General features: G+C 46.8%; 1 protein-coding gene across 1 annotated transcript; it reads left to right on the top strand.

Annotated features, from left to right (window-relative positions):
- The first annotated feature begins 366 nt into the window (after positions 1–366).
- Positions 367–15,535, top strand: ATG4D (autophagy related 4D cysteine peptidase). The gene is made up of 11 exons (XM_035141251.2): positions 367–1,017; positions 2,570–2,871; positions 6,794–6,877; positions 7,557–7,730; positions 8,196–8,529; positions 10,312–10,376; positions 10,519–10,667; positions 11,692–11,770; positions 12,575–12,651; positions 13,378–13,497; positions 14,088–15,535. The coding sequence occupies exons 2-11, from the start codon at positions 2,652–2,654 to the stop codon at positions 14,268–14,270; spliced, it is 1,485 nt and encodes a 494-aa protein (XP_034997142.2). The 5' UTR covers positions 367–1,017; positions 2,570–2,651; the 3' UTR covers positions 14,271–15,535.
- Positions 15,536–15,792: the final 257 nt, after the last annotated feature.

The following is a 15,792-nucleotide window of genomic DNA, read 5'->3' as shown; positions in this document are numbered from 1 at the left end:
CTTGCTTTTCTTATTGTGTAAAATACCAAGTAACACTGACTGAGCTACAAGAAATCAGCAACCGTATTCCCAGCAGAGGAAAGCCTTCTGACTTTGCACTGCAACCACAGTGCGATAGTCCCTCTTCTGGGGATACGGCAATACAAGCCTGTCTTCAGCTGTCATTTTCAGGAAGCGAGAGCGAAGAACCAAAGGCTGTGTTCAGAACTTCCTTATCCAACCCCGACAGTGGAGCTAAGAATAAAAACTCAAGATAACAATTTTTAAATAAAAGAATGGAAATGGTTTATTGAATATTTACAAATAAATGATAAACAGATAAAAACATTGGCAGGATTATTGTAATAACCGGCAGTTTCATAACAGTATATATTTAAAGAAGATGAATAAATGAGCAAATTAAGTTAATTTGGATATGCAGATGATATTAAAAACAAATTTAAGGAACGGCAGAAGGAGGGGAAAGGAAGTCAAGTTTTGAAATGCTAAAATGATTGCAAAATTAGTGAAATGTATAAAATTAGTGAAATATAAAAACTTGAAAAGTATAAATAAATAAACAAAATATATATAAAAAAGATTTCTGAAATTGCAGGGGGTTGGACTAGATGACCCTGGTGGGTCCCTTCCAATTCTACAATTCTATTATACTTTCTCAACCTTGGGCCACCCAGGATTACAACTCCCATCACCCTTGACCCCTGGTCCTTCTAGCTAGGGCTGATGGGAGTTGTAGTCTTCTTGTGGTGGTGAGGATATCCAAGGTGGAGTGTTTCTCCCTCTACCTTTCTATCTCTAGGTTCGCCACGGCGAGAGGAGCCACTTCCGGCAGCCGTCTGAGGGCGAAGGGCTACTTCCGCCCGGACGTCGGGTGCTTCTCAGCTGCTTCCGGGGATCTAAGATGGCGGTGGTGCTGTCGCTGCCGCTAGCGGCGGAAGGGTCTCCCGAAGCTATGGCGGACTGAACGGCGGCGGCTCGCCCCGGGGAAACGGGCTCCCTCGTCCCATGCTCGCCCAGGTTGGGTGTGAGGGTGTCCGAAGGGGCGGGAAGCGGTGCTCGCCTGGGCCGTGTGTTGCTGCGGGAGGGAGAGGGGAAGGTTTCCGTGGCGGTGGAAGGGGCGCTGGTTGCTGGGGGCGAGTTGGGTTGCTAGGACCGCGCTTGCTGGGTTGGTTGGTAGGGAGAGAGGGTCCCTCGTCCGCTCCCACATCTGCGAGGACTCGGCTACTTTGGTGGGGGGGGGGGCATCGCCTGCATTTTGGAGCTCCCTGCCTTTCCCTTCACTCTTTCTGCGATACCTGCTGAAATAATCATAATAAAAAACATGATTTATACCCCGCCCACCTGGCTGGGTTTCCCCAGCCACTCTGGGCGGCTTCCAACAGAATATTAAAACCACGATAAAACATCAAACATTAAAAACTTCCCTAAACAGGGCTGCCTTCAGATGTCTTCTAAAAGTCAGGTCGTTGTTTATTTCCTTGACATCTGAAGGAGGGTGTTCCACATGGCGGGCGCCACTAATGAAAAGGCCCTCCGCCTGGTTCCCTGTAACCTCACTTCTCACAGAAGGAACCGCCAGAAGGCCCTCGGAAATGGACCTCAGTGTGTCTGGGCTGAATGATGGGGGTGGAGACGCTCCTTTAGGGATTCCTGTTTAGGCAAAAGCCAGATGTTTAGAAAGCTGGGGAAACTTTAACCTGCTTTAGCTTCTTAACTGTTGGTATGTTTGGTATGTAGGGGTGTGAACATTTCTCGATTTTGTTGTCTTATCTTTCATGGCTGTAGCCAGGATTTTTGTTGGGGGTGCAGGCCTTTTTGTGGGGAGGGGAACCTCAGTTTGCTATGTATTTTTATTGATTTTTATTGCCCCTCCCTGCTGCACCTATGTTATCTTTTCACAAACCTCTTTGAGGTTTTGGGTTTTTTTTTAAAAAAAATGATCTAGCAGTGTATAAATTTTTGAAATACGTGCATACAAGACACATACAGAAAAAGCTGTAGGCTTTTCTCTGGTTCCTTTCCACTCTCTTAGTCCAGTCTAAGGTGAGCCACCTGCACAGTTGTTCTTAGTCCTGGTGCCCGAGATCCTTTAAACTGGAGATGCCAGGGGTTCACAGCCATTGTTTGAAAAAGAGACAGCGTTTGGATGAATTCTCCCATTTGCTCTTTACAGCTTAGCATCCCTTAAACATTTTTCCTTGACACATCTCATACAGCTAGCATGAAGGGTTGAGTCAGACAGACAGACAGAGCAGGAGGTGGGGGTAACATGAGTCTTGTTTGCAAATGCATTGATTTGGACTTTAAAATGTTTGGGGCCTTTGGGCTTCCTTAGTTTGGGCTTCTCCAATGTGCTCTGGCTCCTTTCTTTGGCCCTACTCCGCCCCCTCCGGCCAGGCGTCCTTTGTCCTAGCTGGCCAGGTGGCGGGTCATAGGCCAAAGCGCTCAGGTGGGTGGCACCAGCCAGGTAAGCCCCCCCGCGGTGTCGCAAACCCTGCCCACCTGAAGGCAGGGGTGAGGGCGGATATTGTTAGTGAGATTCTCACCCTTGTTTCTGATGGTTCCGCAGTTCTGCTTCCCTGGTGAGGCACATGGAAGTTTCATCCCAACCCCCCACAGAAGACACAGTCTGCACTGGTCCCAGCTGTTAAATGAATTCCGTGTCACCCACCTCAGTGCAGTACTTAAGCCAGGATGAGCTGCGCCACTCAGACGGAAGGCAACTCTTTAATCCCAGGTCCAGCAGTCAAGGGGGGAACTACCCAGGCCTTTTCCCCGGAGGGGGTGCCGCACGCAGCCAACATAGCGAGCCTGACGAAGTGGACAAGATCAAAAGCAAGCTCTTCTCTGTCTGGAACAATGTGAAATATGGTGAGTCATACTTACGGTTGTTGCATGGAAATGAAGGGAAATAATCTTTCTTCTGCTTAGTCCTCCACTTGACAAGTTTAAATAATGTTTGTGCTTCCTTTAAGAGGGAAAACCCCACCAAAGGTGGCATACAATGGAATTACAGCATCGTACAATTATGTAAATATTATAAGCTAGAAAAAATGAACCATAAACTTCTGGCCCCAATATTCCAAAATATAGTAGCAGGTTCTGGTTTTAAGTCAGAACAAAAAGGGGGATAGTGGTTGACCCCCCCCCCCAATATGATTTATAACACATCCTTATCTTAAAAAATGAACAATTGAAAATTGTTTATTGAGAAAGCTTTGTTAGCCACTAATCATTGATGTTGTTATAAATTAATTAATAAGTTCCCTTAAAGGGAAATCAGCCTCATAAGGAGGACTGAAATCTTCTAAGGAGCAGGTAGACCTAGGCTCCTTTTGGTCGGGATAAAATAACAAAGACCAAAACCCAGGGTTTGTAAAGCAAAGCGTGATCTTTATTTTTTTTTTAAAAAATTATGTTATAACAGAGGTCCCCCCCCCCAATGCAGAGATGGCAAGAGGAACCTTGAACGAAAGAACATTTTTCCTTATATACCTTTTGCTGTACATGTAGGTGGATGGAGGGTGGGAGGGTGGGAAGGGGAGATTAACATTTTCAGTAAACAGAGTACTTGTGAAATAAAAAAATTCCTTCAGTAGCACCTTAAAGACCAACTAAGTTTTTATTTTGGTATGAGCTTTCGTGTGCATGCACACTTCTTCAGAAGAAGTGAAGAAATATCTGAAGAAATGTGCATGCACACGAAAGCTCATACCAAAATAAAAACTTAGTTGGTCTTTAAGGTGCTACTGAAGGAATTTTTTATTTTACTTCGACCCAGACCAACACGGCTACCTACCTGTAACCAGAGTACTTGTGAGTTCAGTAAACAGAGTACTTGTGAGCTCTATCTGTGAATCTTCTGGAAATGGCACCCTGATTATTCTGGAGATGGCTTGATGTCTCTGAATTTGTCAAGATGTAAATGCAAGTATTGTTGGTAAGCCTTTGGGTGTGAGGAGGCATTAACATGAAATCCTGTCTATCCTGTTTTCTATGTAACTTGTTAGTTCTTAGTTTGTCTTTTCCTGGGTAGCCTGGCCATTCCTTTGAGATGGAAATCACTTTAATTCTTGAGACATTGAGAAAGTTCCTTCACCCCCCTTCTCTCCTTGCAGAGGAACACCTGGTCAAAATGGTGTCAGTCAGGCCTGTCTTCCTGTGCTGCTTCAGACATGTGCCTGTACATTCACGTACAAGTTTATGAACAATTATTATATAATGTATATAACCTTAAAATTCTTACAACAATGTCTAAAATCTTAAACCAGAAATTAAACATGTATGCATCTCAATTGTGTTTTAATCAGGTTTTTAACTTAATGTTTATTTTAATTTTTAAAATGTTTTAAATAGTTGTTTTGAACTATTTTTGTTTCATTTTTTAAAAACCATGGAATTAAATACTAAATTGGCAATGTGCTAGTTTTAGCATACAGTGGCATAGAAGGTATGGCTCTGGGAGTACTCAGTAGAATTATTGTTGTTGTTGTTTAGTCGTTTAGTCGTGTCCGACTCTTCGTGACCCCATGGACCATAGCACGCCAGGCACTCCTGTCTTGCACTGCCTCCCGCAGTTTGGTCAAGTTCATGTTCGTAGCTTCGAGAACACTGTCCAACCATCTTGTCCTCTGTCGTCCCCTTCTCCTAGTGCCCTCAATCTTTCCCAACATCAGGGTCTTTCCCAAGGATTCTTCTCTTCTCATGAGGTGGCCAAAGTATTGGAGCCTCAGCTTCACGATCTGTCCTTCCAGGGAGCACTCAGGGCTGATTTCCTTAAGAATGGATAGGTTTGATCTTCTAGCAGTCCATGGGACTCTCAAGAGTCTCCTCCAGCACCATAACCCTTCATGGATCAATGCCTTGTCGTGGCGAAGGGGCTTGAATAACTCGGAGAAGCTATGAGCTACGCCATGCAGGGCCACCCAAGATGGACAGGTCATAGTGGAGAGTTTTGACTAAACGTGATCCACCTGGAGAAGGAACTGGCAAGCCACTCCAGTATCCCTGCCAAGAAAACTCCATGGACAAAGACAACAGGCATATAAAAGTAGAATTATTAGCACTTGGCTTTGTATGATTTTGGGAGACCCAGGATACCCTCAGATTTCAGTGTCATAAGACTTGTGGGTAGATGTTGTCTTTGAGAATCAAGATGGCCCCAAACATCAAGACAGTTTGTAGCCTACACTCTTGAGAGGCCTGGTTTGCATGTTGGCCTTTGTCTTCTTGTGCCATGAAGTGACTTCCTTTATTTGTGCTGCAAGAGCTCCTCTGAAATTCCTCCATATGTTGAGATCTGGAATTCTGCCATGTCCTCTGGGATATGGCAAATCTCCAGGTCTTGCAACAAAAGCATTCATTCATTCATTGACAAAAGGCACTTTCATGCCAAGCTCCCCCAAAATCCCTTTTCAGATTTGGAGGCTGAGCCCAGGCTTTTGATATGTCAGTATTTGTTTCTGAGAACAGCTGCCAAGTGTGTTTTTACACAAAGAGCAGAGAGAAAATGTGTGTAGGAGGCTTACACACCTTGAACAAATAGGGTTAGCCTTACTGGTCATGGGGTGGGGAGGATAATATGATTTGGAAAGCAGGTTCTACTCCTGTTTTCCTGTCATATTGCCATTAGCCTCTGCTGGGCTAATAAAGCTGCCATCTCTTGCACGCTTTTCTAGTGGGTTTGAGAACACCTCCCCTGCCAGCTTCTGCTTCTGCATTAGCTCCTTGAATCATGGCTGTGGAGAGTGAATGTGAGCACAGATCTATCTGGGTTAGTGAAAATGCCCTATTAAATTCTACTTAGAACACTGATTGTGTGTTTTGTGTTTACAGATAAGGATTTCATATCTTACCCCATGACCTTTAAAAACTAATCCAAGAGGCAGGGGTGGGGTTGGAGAGATTCAGTTCTGCTTTCCTTTTATGTAATGTTTAACTTGATTGCTTTATTCTGGCGGTGGGAGCAGAAATCCACCGTATCGTCCCTCCCTGTATTTTATTTCTCCTGCATTAAGAGCACCTACTTTCTGTGATTCCAGGTAGCTTCTCTTGTCAGGCTTGTCAGGAATGAACAGGGGCAATTTGGATGGGGTTGCTTTTAATCTGTAGTTGAAGGGCTGAAAAAAAATAAAACATTTATAGTGCTCTTTCTACACATGAGCCCTGAGCTACAGCACAGTGTAGAATTCCCCATTGCAGGCTCATGCTGGTGAATACTTTATCTGTTCATTTAAGTATTTATAAACCACACTCCTGCAAAATAAATAAATAAATACCATACAAAAGATACAATAATAAGAATGTCAATAAAGCATCCGTAAAAACTTCCATAAGTTGTGGTTGGTTAAAAGAAAATTCCCATTTCAAAGGCCTGTCTAAATAACACCAGGTGAGATTTAACAAAGTTCTTACATGGTGCAGAACGAAATTTGTTCATGCAGGCTGTTCTTGGAGAGACACTCCCAACTACAGCCATGCAGTCACGCAAGTGAAGACTGAGGTGGATGTGAGAACGCAAACTGCAGTAAATCACATTTGAGGGGTGGCTTCTAGTGCATTTGGTGGATGTTTATTGGTGGGTAAGCTCTATGGAAGGCAACATCTTAAGCATAGGTGTGCAGATTGTTATGCAATCAGGGTGGGTGTGGGGAGTTCTGCCACTGGAGGCCTCTGGTTTTGGAGGCTAGGTCAAGCCCGGATCTCCGTGCCAACCCGCAGGAAGGAAGTGGAGGCTCAGTGTTGAATGCCGCATGGTTTGTAACAAACCTACCTGTCTCCTTTTCCTCCTGAGGTTGGACGGTCAAGACCAAAACTAATTTCAGCAAGCTTTCCCCAGTCTACCTCTTTGGACACATCTACCGCTTTGAACGTGAAGGTGAGTGGTTTGGGAGGCAGGGTGGAGGGGATTCCCAGAACTTGGGTTCATTTTCGTTTTACAATGGTATTGTGCAGTTCCTTTGTGCAACTCTTCCTCTGACCCCCAACAAGACACTATTGATTTGGTGCGAAATCCCTCAGTCGATGACAATGGATGCATTTCTGACAGTACAGCTAGACAAGGCGGGTGGGGAACTGGATCTGCCCAACAGATCCTTTGTGGGCCAGATTGGACATGATCACCCACCTGATGATCGTGTTTGCGAAAAACTGCATTAGGGAGCAGGTGCTCTGAATTGTCGGGACTTCTTAGGGCCATGCAGGACTTGGTGAGAGCCCTTTTTGGGAACTGGCTGACTGCCAGTAGCACAGCCAGCCTAGCCAATGCACAATCAGGGCTTTGGCACTCACATTTGTGCACTGGCAGCCTCAGCTCCACCTGCCCATAAGATGTTAGGTGCGGGGCAGGTGAGCATGGTTTGGGGGAAACAACCTCACAGGCCAAACTGAGACCTGTGCTGGTCCTGAACTTCCCCATCCATGAGCCGGAGGGTCTCCCTGCAAATATGGCTGGGGGCGTTGTGATGCACAAAGGAAAAGTTCTGCCTCTGGGCTTGTTTGTGTGCTGCTGCTGTTGGCTGGGCCTCTTCCTTACCAGTCTCTGTTCTGCCTCACAGAGGATGTGGAGTGCTTTCAGAAGGACTTTGCCTCGCGCATCTGGCTAACCTACCGACGGGAATTTCAGCAGTTAGAAGGCACCATGTGGACCACTGACTGCGGCTGGGGCTGCATGCTGCGCAGTGGTCAGATGCTGCTGGCTCAGGGTCTCGTCGTCCATTTCCTTGGCAGAGGTGAGAGGCACAGCTCTGTGTGCAACATGTTGTGAGGGGATCCCTCTCGCCCGCCCCTTCCCATTCCCCTGTCCCATCCCCTGTCACGCATGCAGATATCTGCAGTGTGCCCCAAAATCACGGAGCGTCCCAAAGAGCCATCTAATCTGAACAGCCCCTCCTCCCATTGCACCTGCCACCCCACCCCAAGATCGACAATCGAAGGAAAGTTGAGCAGTGGAAAAGTTTTTTTGCAGAGCAAATAGCACTACGAGTTGTGCTTAGTTGATTTCACTTGCAAAGCCAAAAGGCTTGGGCTACCAGATTCAACCGACATCCCAATCAGAATGTAGGCTATAATTATTTGCAATCTTGGGCAAGTGAAATGGCCTTGCATTTGGGATGCTTCAGTGTTTGGGTGGTTAATGGGAATGAAGGGTGCCCAAGTCCTTAGCCTGCTTTTTGGTTTTTTATTCCGCTTTTCAGATTGGACCTGGTCAGATGCCCTTTACGCCCCCAGTTTGGCGGAGATGGAGCCCATGAAAGCCACCCCTCTGCCCTGCCCCAGCACAGCTAACCTGCGCCAGGTCCCACCTATCCCTACTGACAGGAGCAGGGGACCCTGGGAGCTGCAGGCCCCTAGGCGCACCTGCAGTTTTGATGAACTGGAAAAGGAGCGTTACCACCGGAAGATTATCTCATGGTTTGCTGATCGGCCTCAAGCACCCTTTGGAATTCACCGTTTGGTTGATCTGGGGCACAGTTCAGGGAAGAAAGCAGGGGACTGGTATGGGCCTTCTATTGTAGCCCACATAATCAGGTGAGAGGTGATAAGAAACGAGAAATGATTTGACTTCCAGGAAATAAGGGGGCGGGGTGAGGGCGTTAGATTTTGGCACATTCTCACCAGGCATCTTTGTGCAATGGGGTGGGGCGAATTGCCAGCCTCAATCAGGAGGCCTATATTTGTCGTAAAAGCTCATTTGCCGCGTGTTTCTGCCAATTATTGCATGGTTATGCTTAGTGCACAAGACAAATCAAGATGCTTGGCCAGATTTGGCAGTGCAAAGGCTTTCAAATCCACAGAACATCCAGAACTGGCCTGCCTCTGCCACCCCATTTTGACTTGGGTGTGGATCATCTCACTGCATACGGCATCGGGCGAGTCAAAGTTTAAGCCATGAGAACAGGCAAAGGTTTTATCTCGTGAATGGGACCACAGCGTTAAAATTAAGAGACGAGTCTTGGCCTGCTGCCAAGGTTTGCAATCAAAGGAGAATATGTGTCCCTGCAGAATGTTAACTTGTGTATTTCTGCACTGTGTGTGTATGTGGTCCTGACCTAGATAGAATCATAGAATCATAGAGTTGGAAGAGACCACAAGGGCCATCCAGTCCAACCCCCTGCCAAGCAGGAAACACCATCAAAGCATTCCTGACGGATGGCTGTCAAGCCTCCGCTTAAAGACCTCCAAAGAAGGAGACTCCTTGGCAGCAAGTTCCACTGTCGAACAGCTCTTACTGTCAGGAAGTTCTTCCTAATGTTTAGGGGGAATCTTCTTTCTTGTAGCTTGAATCCATTGCTCCGTGTCTGCTTCTCTGGAGCAGCAGAAAACAACCTTTCCCCCTCTTCTATATGACATCCTTTAATATATTTGAACGTGGCTATCATATCACCCCTTAACCTTCTCTTCTCCAGGCTAAACATACCCAGCTCCCTAAGCCGTTCCTCATAAGGCATTGTTTCCAGGCCTTTGACCATTTTGGTTGCCCTCCTCTGGACACGTTCCAGCTTGTCAGTATCCTTGAACTGTGGTGCCCAGAAGTGGACACAGTATTCCAGGTGAGGTCTACCAGAGCGGAATATAGTGGTACTATTACTTCCCTTGATCTAGATGCTATACTCCTATTGATGCAGCCCAGAATTGCATTGGCTTTTTTAGCTGCTGCATCACACTGTTGACTCATGTCAAGTTTGTGGTCTACCAGGACTCCTAGATCCTTTTCACATGTACTGCTCTCAAGCCAGGTGTCGCCCATCCTGTATTTTTGCCTTTCATATTTTTTTTGCCCAAGTGTAGTACTTTACATTTCTCCCTGTTAAAAATTCCTCTTGTTTGCTTTGGCCCAGTTGTCTAATCTGTTAAGGTCATTTTGAAGCGTGATCCTTTCCTCTGGGGTATTAGCCACCCCTCCCAAATTGGTGTCATCTGCAAACTTGCTCAGGATGCCCTCAAGCCCATCATCCAAGCCCATTTCAACAAAGCCCATTTCAGGAACAGTAGGTCTTTTCTGCCTCCCTCCCTCCCTTGTGTGTTGATCCAGCAGTGTTTAGTCAGCCTGCCTTTGAGCCTTTAGCACTTTGGCGTTGTTGTTGTTGTTTTGCTGGGGGGGGGGGGTTTGAGGGAATTTTGCCAAGTATCAAAAGCAAAGGAGCCCTGAAGCTGACAGACGGAAGCTAGACTTCGGAAGCTAGAAATCTATAGCTGCTTCCTCTTGTCCTCAATCCTCTGGTGGTGGTCTTGCAGGGATGAGGCTGGCTGGAGAGGGGGGTCGGGAGGCAACGCTGTGTCCAACTGAAGTGCACCTTCTCCCCCCTGCAGGAAAGCAGTGGATTGCTGTTCGGAAGCAGGCAACCTCGCGGTGTATGTGTCTCAGGACTGCACAGGTAAAAGGAGCTGAATGGGGGTGGGGGGGTAAGCAGCCCTGCCTGCAATTCATGAAGCACCTGGTAGGTCACAGCCCAGGTAGCTGGGCTGAGATCCCCTTGGCTGCAGGACCTGAACTCCTTGCTCTGCTGCTTCCCATAGTGTACAAAGATGATGTGGCCAACCTGGCCAATAGAAGCAAGGACAGGACCGCGTGGGACCCTGCCGCTGAATGGAAAGCAGTCATTATTCTGGTGCCCATGCGGCTAGGGGGAGAGACATTTAACCCCGCCTATGTGGACTGTGTTAAGGTGAGTTGGGAATAGGTGTGAGTTGGACTCTGGGACTCAAGTGGGCACATCCTTGTTGGAATCCAGGCTGATGCCTCATTCTTCTCCCAAGCCAGGAGCAGGAAAAGAGAGGCAGACCTGGTGGGGGTGTCTTTTTGGCTCTATGGGACGGGGGTGGCGCTGTGGTCTAAACCACTGAGCCTCTTGGGCTTGCCGATCGGAAGGTCGGCGGTTCAAATCCCCATGACGGGGTGAGCTCCCTTTGCTCTGTCCCAACTTCTGCCAATCTAGCAGTTTGAAAGCATTCCAGTGCAAGTAGATATAGGTACTACTGTGGCAGGAAGGTAAATGGCATTTCCGTGTGCACTGGTTTCCATCCTGGTGTTCGATTGTGCCAGAAGTGGTTGAGTCATGTTGACCACATGACCCAGAAAGCTGTCTGTGGACAAATGCCGGTTCCCTCGTCCTGAAAGTGAGATGAGTGCCGCAACCCCATATTCTCCTTTAAATGGACCTAATCGTCCAGGGGTCCTTTACTTCTTTGGCTCTATGGGATAGAATGAAAATGTAACAGTTCTTTAAGGAGGATTGTGTCCATTCTTTGGAATGAAGGGTGGGGTGGGAGGTTCCTTTGCTGTGTAATGACGGCCCAGTTGGGTAGCCAAGACAGAGAAACTGTCTTGTAACAACTCAAGAAGAGAGAATAAAACATGTTTGACTACTGGCCTCCCCACCCAAGTGCACTTACCAGTTGCGTTCCTCTTGCCCTGCACAATGCCCAAAGTGGGTGGTGGAGTTTGGTGTCTCTCCAGATCATTCTGCATCAGGGCATACCACAGAGTAGAATCACAGACTCATGGAGTTGGAAGGAACCACCAGGGTCATATAGTCCAACCTCCTGTAATGCAGGAATCTTTTGCCCAACATGAGATTAAGAGTATCATGCTCTACCGACTGAGCTATTTGTTTCCTTCCATCACTGGGCGACCCCTTGGAAAAGGAAGCTGGTCGAAGGTGGTGTGATTTAAGTTCCTTTGTTGTGCAGGAACTTCTGAGGCTGGATTTCTGTATTGGGATCATTGGAGGAAAACCAAGGCATTCTCTGTACTTCGTTGGATATCAAGGTAATAGACTTCATTGCTGAGGTGTAGAAATGTCTGGTCTCCCCTCTCCTTCAGATGTTGGGTTATTAGGTGCTGCTTTGCTTTTTCCCAACAAGGGCAGGCACCCCAAATTTTCCACCAAAATGGTTAGCGTGACATCCATTTCTGTAATTGCATACATTTTGATCCATCCTTAGATGCTCAATATGGACCAAAATGCAATTGCAGAAGTTACTGAATGTAAGTTAACATGCAGAACGTTGCCATTTTTGTTATCGGTCATTGTTTCAAACATTGGAACTCGAACATCACAAATCCGGAAGTAGGTGTTCCGGTTTGCGAACTTTGCCTCGGAAGCCAAACGTCCAGCACGGCTTCTGATTGGCTGCAGGACGCTCCTGCAGCCAACCGGAAGCCGCGCCTTGGTTTCTGAACGTTTCGGAAGTCGAACAGATTTCTGGAACGCATTCTGTTCGAAAACCAAGGTACGACTGTAATGATAAGCCAGATTCTCACCATTCTTTAGTGTCAGATTCTGCAAAACTTTGTGATGGGTTTTAAGATGCCAGTTGTGGTTAACCGTCTTGCTACTCAGCTGCCTTTGCAGTCTTAGTTCTTAAAACCAGGGGGAGGGAACCCCCTTTCTCTCAGCAGGTGGGCTTACTAGATTATGACCATTGTTTGCTCCTTCATTATAGCCATGTGTAAACATTTCCTAGTGGTGCAGAGTTTAAAGGAGCCCCTTCCTCCCTCATACCCCCACCACTCTCATTCATAAGACAAGATAGGATCCATAATTGATCTCCCACTTCTCTTGTCTTCCAGATGACACACTTCTGTTCCTGGACCCGCATTATTGCCAGCTCTTTGTGGACACCACTAAGGAGAATTTCCCCCTGGAGGTAAGCATCTGCTTAGAGCTCCAGGATGGCATGGGGGCTAATATGTATCATTGCACCTTAGGCACAACTGTGGCAAAATAGTTAACCTTGCATCCAGTGTGGAGAGTTTACAGCTTAACTGCCAAAACATAAATGTGTTTTGTCGCTAAAAAGTGAGGAAACATAATAGCCCTTTTAAGAGAAGAATGGTAAAAAGTAAGTAGCCCAAGCAAGAGCTGGTGTTACATTTATTTCTGACACTTGCAGAAGGAACAAAACTGGGAAAGCATATTTTCATCAGTGGAATAAAAAACTAAAGGCATCTTAATTTCCCCCTCAAGGTCAGTTCTGATACTTATGAATTCTCTACCTGGAGGAGAAACAGAGGAGAATCATTGGGTCTATATGCTCCAGATGCATTTTTAAAACACGTTTTGAGATGCGGGGTGATATTGAAGAGTTGACTTGTGCAAGATAAATTCTCCACTTGATTTTCCTTTTCTGAGACACACCCACACACCTTGGTTGAACTTTAGGCACTTGGTGAACACACTCTGAAATTTCAGCAGGCATTTTGAACAAGCTTTTCTGACTTCATGGCTGATTTTAACTGATCTTTTGCAACCTCATTGTACACCGCTTAGAAGCTACGGTGCTCAGCGGTGTATAAATTGGCGATACTAAATGCGTAGTCTCTGGGTCACTTTGATGTGAGACAGCTCTGCTGCATCCTCTTTTTTCCCCCAGTCCTTCCACTGCAACTCACCCCGGAAAACAGCCTTCAGCAAGGTGGATCCCAGCTGCACCATTGGCTTCTATGTCAGCCACAGAAGAGAGTTTGAGGGCCTGTGCGTGGAATTGACACAGGTGAGGGTTATGTTTGCCTTGGGGCAACCCCAAGCCCTGCCAGTGGGGCCAGCTTTGAATTGATGTGCGGATCTGACAAAACTCCACACTCCCAGGGTTTAGTGGGAGCGGGGTTTGCAGAATTCTGAAATGTGGAAATGTTGAGGGTGAGGATCTAGTTGAGGTGATTTGAGGCAGTGATGGAAGTACAGCCGTACCTTGGAAGCCGAACGCCTTGGCACTTGTACATTTTGGCTCCCGCATGCTGCAAACCCGGAAGAGAGTGTTCCGGTTTGCAAACATTCTTTGGAACCCGAACATCCGGCGTGGCTTCCGTGGCTTCTGATTGGCTGCAGGAGCTTCCCTGTTCATGGGCATTGCGAGCTATGTTTTTTTTTTTAATGATAACTCACAAACGGAGAGGAAGATGTACAAATTCTTTCGTACAGGGGGTTCTACGACAAGGTGTAAGATCCCTGTGATTCTTCCCTGTACTTGGACTATCACGAAACAGAGAAGGAATATTTTGTTCCGGCATAAATACCTTCTCCTGTTGTCTCTGCCTCAAGTAATCGGATTGTGCCAATTGTCCTCCTTTGTGTCTACTGCAGGTCCTCAATTCTGCGGCTGCCAAAGAGAAATACCCCATGTTCTCCATTGTAGATGGCTGTGCTCAGGACTATGGTTTAGAAGAGCTCTGCTCCCGATTCTCCCAGCAAACAGTGCAAGGGCAGCAGCCCAGCAAGAGGGGCAGGGCAAAAAAGGCAACCACAGAGGATTTTGTCGTCTTATGATCGCTGGCAAGGCAGCCCCAACACCACTGACATATTTATTTTTATTTATGTAGATGCCTACGGCAGCCCTCTCCCTTTTTGATCCAGGAGAGAGAGAGAGAGAGTGTGTCCCTGTGTCACTCTTGCAGTGACTGTCTTCTGCTACTCTAGCCTGTAGCAGTCAGGTAGCACTCCATGTAAGAGGCTGCAACTGAAATGTCTTGTGGGGATTACCAAACTCCTCGATCGTTAGGATGCTGCTAAAAGGAAGTCAAGACACTGGAATAAGCCTGCAGAACACGGGCAAGCGATATTGAGCACTGAAATGACTGTACAGTGGCAAGAGCCAAGGCAGCTCACAGAGTGAGGAGAGGGAAACCTTCAGCAAGGTGGTTCTGGGTTGGTTTTCTAAAAGTAGGTTTCTGTCTATTCGACTGAGAGTTCAAGGCAACTTCATCAACTACATAGAGAACTCAGTCCTGAACTCAGGGCCAGGCTATTAACCTGTGCATTATTGCGCCCAAGTTGAGGTTCTTTGCTCCTCTTGCTTGTGTGGTTGCTTCTCCCCATCAATTTGTTTCAGTGCACTCCTTAGGCCCATAAAAGAAGAGGGAGGGGCACAGCTTGTCTTGTCTATTTTTTAATTGAGGTGTATGTATAGAGACAAATCTATAAGTATTCACTTAAATTGAGGGATGAAGACTTTACGAGCTAGATGTTGTTCACTGGAACAGGTGGCTGGGGAAGAACGAAAGAAGCACAAGGCTTGTCTGGTTAATGATGTATTGGGTGGACTTGAATAATTAGTATTATGACATGGTTTCAATTTGTAGAAGAAGGTCTCCCTTGGGAAGGAGGCTAAGGAAGAGTGGAGGGGACAGTTCAGGTTAGTATTAGGTGAGAATAGGATTCCCTACAGAGATGCATCCCTGGGATAGATAGAGCCTTGCATATTGGTTGAGTGATCTGTGGCAAAAGGGTATTAAACAACCACCTGTATACTTTACCCTGGATACAGTTGCTTGAATTCTCTTTCCCCTCCCTGCACTTCCTCCTGCCTTATCAGTCTTTCTTCAGCAGCTGCTAGAGCAAAGGTTAGACTGACAACTCTCAGAAGTGGGCTTGGGTGCTCTTCTGCCAGTGACTGCTTTTCTTAACTCAGGTGTGTTTGCGGTCAGCCAGGTTTGCTGTGCGGATGACTCTGCTGGCAACCCGGACTCCCCCCTTCAGAGGCAACACTCCTCCTTTCAGATCGGTTTGATCAATAAAAGCTCTGCTCCAACAGGTGTACTCTTATGGTGTAGCTTTTCATTGACCTGGCTACGACTCAGGAACCAGTTTACTGGCAAAAATCCTTGCTTCTCCAAACCAAAGACCGCCTGGTCCAACCTGTAGTGGCCAGTTAGATGCCCACAAACAGGGTACAAGCCAGCGGCGGAGCTAGCCACCCGGGCACCCGGGACATCGCACATGCTGTGCACCCAGGGCGGGGCGATATTCTTCAGAGAAGCTGGTAAAATGTGGTTTGGACTAGGTTACTGTT

The sequence above is a fragment of the Zootoca vivipara genome, chromosome 16, assembly GCF_963506605.1.
Source record: "Zootoca vivipara chromosome 16, rZooViv1.1, whole genome shotgun sequence".
In the NCBI taxonomy this organism is placed as follows: Eukaryota; Metazoa; Chordata; class Lepidosauria; order Squamata; family Lacertidae; genus Zootoca; species Zootoca vivipara.
This window is presented reverse-complemented; position numbering and strand designations above follow the sequence as displayed.

Bases quoted from the DNA above. Each gene is read 5' to 3' on its own strand.
- ATG4D (XM_035141251.2), top strand. From the start codon at position 2,652: ATGAATTCCGTGTCACCCACCTCAGTGCAGTACTTAAGCCAGGATGAG. The intron at 10,377-10,518 runs GTAAAAGGAGCT...TGCTTCCCATAG, and splicing joins TGTGTCTCAGGACTGCACAG to TGTACAAAGATGATGTGGCC. The intron at 13,498-14,087 runs GTGAGGGTTATG...TGTCTACTGCAG, and splicing joins TGTGCGTGGAATTGACACAG to GTCCTCAATTCTGCGGCTGC.